This window comes from Neoarius graeffei, chromosome 11 (genome assembly GCF_027579695.1).
Source record: "Neoarius graeffei isolate fNeoGra1 chromosome 11, fNeoGra1.pri, whole genome shotgun sequence".
Lineage (NCBI taxonomy): Eukaryota > Metazoa > Chordata > Actinopteri > Siluriformes > Ariidae > Neoarius > Neoarius graeffei.
In genome coordinates, this window is record NC_083579.1 from 19,202,641 (window position 1) to 19,208,945 (window position 6,305).

Genomic DNA, 6,305 nt, shown 5'->3' on the forward strand with positions numbered 1-6,305 from the left:
TACTTTAGAGATGTGAATGTTCCAATTTAGCTTGCTGTCGAACCATACTCCTAAGTATTTAAAACTTTCTACCCTCTCAATGGGAGTCATAGAGAGTTAAAGACATGTCCCATTTCTTCCTAGTGCGGCTAAAAAACACATATTTGGATTTAGAGACAGAAATTTTAAAACCCCATTTTCCTGCCCACTTTTCCACAACGTTCAACTCTCCCTGTAGCCTTCCTTTAACCCAGAGGGCCCCATCATCTGCAAACAGAGACCTCCCAGTCCCTTGATTAAGATCTAAAAATATATCATTAATCATGACATTGAAAAGCACGGGACTAATTACACTCCCTTGCAGAGTTCCATTTTCCACCAACACAGTAGCTGACATAACATCCCCAACCCTTACCTGGATAGTTCGATCTTCCAAGAAATTCTTAATCCAGCTAAACAGCCTTCCATTGACACCATACTTGAGCAGTTTGACAAGGAGGCCTTCTCTCCACAGCATATCGTACGCCCGTTCAATATCTAGGAAGACGGCAATTAGGGATTCTTTATTAGCAAAAGCTCTTCTAATCTCATAATCCAAAGCAACTATATTATCAACAGTACCCCTGCCTCTCCTAAAGCCACTCTGGTGGTCAGCTAAAGCCCCCTTCACTTCTAAGAAGTGGACCAATCTATCAGTCACCATTCGCTCCATCAGCTTACACATAACAGAGGTAAGTGCTATAGGCCTATATGAGGATGGGGAACTAGGATCTTTCCCTGGCTTCAGGACAGGCACGATTACAGCATGCTTCCACACTTTTGGCAGCCTACCTAACTTCCAACTTTCATTCAAAAGACTGAGGAGTTCATCTAGAAGGACGTCAGAGACATGATTAAACATTACGTAATGCAAGTTGTCCTTTCCAGGAGCGGTATTTCTTCCTGTAGCTATAGCTCGCTTCAACTCCTCAAGGGAAAAGAAAACATTGAACTCCTCAAGCCCTGGCTCTTGAGGAGACACATATCCTCTCACAGACTGATCCCTCATCCCCCTACTTTGTTCGTCTAAATTGTCAGAGCTGTGCACTTTCCTAAAAGTTTCCACCAGAAGATTAGCCTTCTCTACAGGTGTCACTGCCATCTCACTCTCGTATACTAAAACAGATAGATCAACCTTCCTTCTTATGCCATTCATTTTCCTCACAGTGGACCATAGTTGGGAGATGGGGGTTTCCCCAGAGAGGGAAGAACAGTATTCTCTCCAGCTACTTCTCTTGGCAGACTTAACCACTCTTCTAACCAGGGCCCTATAGTATTTATACTGCACAAGATTATCAGGAGTGGGGAATCTCCTCAGAGTTCTAAAGGCTTTATTCCTTTTCCTGATTGCCTCATCACAGTCCTTGTTCCACCAGGGAACCATCCTCTTCTGGCCTCCCCCACCCTTTTTGGGAACTGCAGAATTTGCTGCTGCCAACATCAGGCATGAAAGTCCACTGTTCCACTCATCTACTGAGCCATCTAGAACTCCAGGTAGAAATTCATCACACAACATTTCGTATTTCTCCCAGTCTGCTCTAATAAAATTAAACCTCCCTCCCACTGTGTCCAGCTCAACGGGCAGCCTCAACCCAAAGGCACCTACAGTGGGGAAGTGGTCACTGCCCAGGTTATATGGGTCAAGTGCTTCCCACTTGCCCTTACCCGCCAGCTCACCAGAGACTATCATTAGGTCTATGCATGAAGGGGTTAAGCTGCCTAGTTGCACTCTTGTAGGGTGCCCATCATTGAGGCACACCAAGTTAAAATCCTGCATAAAATTCTCAATTATTTCCCCATTACCATCAGTCCTGTTACTCCCCCACAGTACATTATGCGCATTAAAATCCCCTGCCCATATGCAAGGAGGGCGTACTTGCCTCATAACATCTTCAAATTCAATCGCACTCAAACATAGACAAGGGTTATAAAAATTGAGAAGAAAAATTCTTCCAGCAGTACTCCAAATCTCTATTACAATTAATTCTAAGGTGGTCTCTATTGGCACAACTCTATATGCTATTCCGGCCTTAATAAATGTCGCACAGCCTCCCCCTTGCCTATCAATCCTATCTTTGCGAACAGACACAAAGCCAGGAATCACAAAATCTAAAGTGGGCTTGAGCCATGTCTCCTGAACACAGATAACATGGCACTCAATTTCGCTGGTAACAAACCTTTTTAATTCCTGGCCATTCGCAATTAGGCTACAGGCATTCCATTGCAGGACACTAAAAGACATTTACCCTTCCCCTCCTACACTGCTCTGGGACGCCACGGGGCAGCCCTCTTTATCCTTAATTAGTTCAAACAAAGACTCAGGGGATATATTCACCTGCAGATATTTCGCTGCTGACAATGAAACAATCCGGATCACATCTGACTTTTTAACCACCTTAGAAAACTTAAGCCCAGTAAGCACGTCAGTGATAAAAGCCAGGAAATCAGTTTTCTTAATGATAAGGCTATCGCTCGGAGGAGTGAAGATTCTAGCAGGTTGTTGAGAGGGGCGGTTAGCATGACCCACTCTTTTCACAGCTTCAGCATATGACACGCGTTCATAAGTTCTAATTTTTTGCACTTCTACGGCGTTCGCATAGAAGCGGCACCCTTTAAAGCCTGCACTATGCGCTTCTCCACAGTTCGGGCAGCATAAAGCTGACGCACAATCCTCATAGTTATGGTCTCCCCCGCACTTACCACACTTTCTTTTCTTTCTACATACAGCCGCCACATGTCCATATGTGTGACAATTAAAGCATCGCAGCGGGGGTCTAATGTAGGGCTTAACTTGAAAGCTCAAGTACCCAATTTCAATCCGCCTGGGGATAGATTCTGACTCAAATGTTAATAAGACTGTTTGGCTGGCCACTCTCATGTTATCTTTCGTTATTTGGAAGCGCTTTACTTCGGAGACCTCTGCTCCTTTCGCTTTACCCAAGATATCTTCATCTGATAGCTCAGTAGGCACCCCATAGATCACACCTTTAGTCTTAGAGCCTGTCCCCGGTGCGTAAACCTCCACATCGCACTTGTTCAGAGATGTTATAGCAAGCGCACGTTCCTGTTGAGATTTGGAATGACAAACCACTAAAATCCTCCCATTGGCAAGAGATTTCGCGTATTGGAAGTTACCTATGTCTTTCACCAAATGTTCAGCCAACTGCATTTTGTTCAAGGTTGTCCCAGTGCCTTTCAATTTCACAATTACCACAAACTCCCCATCTCTCCTTATTTTTGGGTGCTGCAACTCCCCATCACTCCCTGTGCTAGACCTACTGTGTCTCTCTCTTGTGCGTTTGCTCCCTTGTTTTTTGGATTTACCCACAATTTGAAATTCCTCCCCTGCACTATCCATACTATCAGAGAAGCCCATCCGTTTTTCACATCCACCCTGACGCCTAAGTAGCTATGCGTAATTCGAAAACCTGAGCCCTCCGCCGCGTCACTCTCAACCACCTAAACCTGGCAAAGACAGAGTCTGAGAATAGCTTTTAAATAAGCAGCAGTGAAAACCAGGAAGTGAGTTCAGGGGAGAAGGAATTCCTGTCCCGGATCAGGATCGGCGCTGGCATGAGAGATCCGTAATCTCCGGAGTGGATGTCCGGGGCGGAGCATAACAGGCCTCGGTCTCGAGACCACATTTTGAAGGTTTCGGTCTCATTTTTATTTGGTTTTGTCTTGGTCTCAGACATAGAGGACTTGTGATTTTATTTCAAGACCTGTCAACACCACAACTGCAGCGATATCACTAAACTTCCTGCGCATTGTCTGACTTATTTGTTAATACCATTACTGTGACTGGATGGAGAATTTCCTGCTTCAAATACAACCAATAACATGACTCATTGCTAATTTTAAATTTTTGTTACTGTTAACGGCTGTCACCCCTCCTCACCCACCGGTTTGGTTTTGACTCGGTCTTGCCCTGCTTTGTCTTGGTCTTGTTTTGGTCTTGACTACAGCACTAATAGTAATTTTATGATAGTATACTACAGTAATTTGGCCAATGCTATAGTGCATTTTATAATTTTACTAAAAAAAAAAAAGGATTCATTTGACCCCTTTTGGTAACCACCAGCCTCAAGTAAATAAGGTGACAGTTCCATGAGGGTTCTGTAGGATGTAGCTCCCACCTCCTCCAACCCCAATTTTTTTTTTCCAGGTCTGGATGTTCTTGGATGACCTGGTTTTCAGACAGTTCATGAGTTTCATCTGTAAGCCTTGATAGCATGAATCTCATCCTCTCTCTCTTGGTCAGGCTTTGAGGTCTGCTATATGCTGAAAATACAGTCCATACTTTTCTCTTGCCGCTTTAGGGGCAGGAAGAATCAGCTTTTAAATCACTCCACCAAGCTTTTCTTTGCTTTTCTACATTTCTGACATTCTTTAAGGGAGAATTAATTTGGTCTATAAATCATCATATGATTCTTTTAGTCCCCCAGCACATTACAAAACAAACCCTGGGGCGTGTGGTTTAAATGAGCCTTATCTTGGTATTAAGGCCTGTACTGTTGTTTTGGAAATGTAGTCTGTTTTTTCTATTTTTGTTCAAATTTTGATTATCCAACCATGATCTCTAGTTGGTGCTATTGCATTATTGACCTCCTTCAATCTGTCTGCTTTGCTGAGGATCAGCACACCCAGGCTCCCACCTTTGCCTGCCACCCGGCTCAGTCTGAAGCAAAAAACCCGGGTGTGGGAGGTCTTTGGGGAGGCCATGGAGAAGGACTTTCGGTTGGCCTCAAGTTCTGGTAAACTGTTCGGAAATTCAGGAAAGGGAAGCAGGATTTGCCTCAGGCTGTGTGCAGCCGGGGAGGAGAACTGCTGACCCAAACTGGGGATATTGTCAGGTGGTGGAAGGAGCACTTTGAAGAACCTGAACCTGTCCGACACATCCTCCATGGAGGAGGTGGAGTCTGAGGATTTGCGGGAAGCTTCACCCATATCTCTGGCAGAGGTCACTGAGGCAGTCAAGAAGTTCCTCACTGGTAAGGTCCCAGAGGTGGAGGAGATTCACCCTGAGATGCTGAAGGCTCTGGACATTGTCGGGCTGTCTTGGCTGACACGCCTCTTCAATGTCACATGGAGGTTTGGTACAGTGCATGTGGAGTGACAGACTGGGGTGATGGTTCCTCTTTTCAAAAAGGGAGAGTGTGCTCCAATTATAGGGGTATCACACTGCTCAGCCTCCCTGGGAAAGTTTATTCCAGGGTGCTGGAAAGTAGGCTCCAATCGATTGTCAAACCTCAGATTCAGGAGGAGCAATGCGGATTCCATCCTGGCCATGTAACAGTGGACCAGCTCTTTACCTTGGCAGGGTTGTTTGGGGCGAGGGATTTAAGGGAGTATAACCAGCTGTATGAGTATGACTACATGAATTTTGTAGGTTTCAAAAAGACTTACAACCGTGTCCCCCAGGGGCTTTTGTGGGAGGCACTGTGGGAGTATGGGGTATTGGAGTCATTGCTACAAGCCATCCGGTCCTTGTACAACCAAAGTGTGAGCTGTGTCCGTATTCTTGGCACAAAGTCAAACATGTTTCTGGTGGGTGTTGGACTCTGCCAAGGCTGCCCCTTGTCACCAATCCTGTTTTTGATATTCAAGTCAAGTCAGACCCCGTCCACACGTAGCCGGGTATCTGCTAAATCAAAGATATTTTTCTACATTTTGGCCTGTCATCCACATGAAAACACATCAAAAACAAATATTTAAAAAAACTCCAGGCAAAGTGAAGATTTTTGAAAACTCCGTGTATGCCTTTTCGTGTAGACAGAGATAACCGGAGTTTTGTGTTTTAGAATGTCACAATCTGCGCCAAAAAATGACAACAAATCTGCCCTGACGTCAAACGTGCGACCTTTGTTTACTGCAGAAGCCAGATTAAGCATGGACAAAGAGTAATGGATCGGAGTAGTGCCTTGAAAGCGTTAATTATTGTGCAGGTGCTATTTACATGTTTAATTTTAGAAGCCCAACTACTGACAAGATTCCCAATCAACGTTTTCTTGCGTCTTTTGAAGTTTATACTCCAAAATTGTGTTTAGAAGCAATTCTGTCTCCGAGTCTGTCCAGACGAACGAGCTTGGCGCCATGTTTTATGTTTAGGCGGAAGTGACGCCAACAGAGGGCTATTCTGATGTGATTAGGGGGTAGGATTTGGGGAAATAATGCCATCTACAGGTTTGGAATGCTTATGAATGTGATTGAAAACGCAGATGTTCGGTTATGTGTGGAAAGGATTTTTTTCGAAGACGAGGTGGTGTGGATAAAATATTTTTATAAAC

At 44.6% G+C, this 6,305-nt stretch overlaps 1 protein-coding gene across 1 annotated transcript; it reads right to left on the bottom strand.

Annotated features, from left to right (window-relative positions):
- Positions 1-352: 352 nt before the first annotated feature.
- Positions 353-4,965, bottom strand: LOC132893628 (uncharacterized). Its single transcript, XM_060932774.1, has 3 exons — positions 4,624-4,965; positions 2,354-3,082; positions 353-516 (listed from the first exon to the last, which is right to left on the bottom strand). Exons 1-3 carry the CDS (start codon positions 4,963-4,965, stop codon positions 391-393), a joined length of 1,197 nt encoding a protein of 398 aa, XP_060788757.1. The 3' UTR covers positions 353-390.
- Between the last annotated feature and the right edge of the window lie 1,340 nt (positions 4,966-6,305).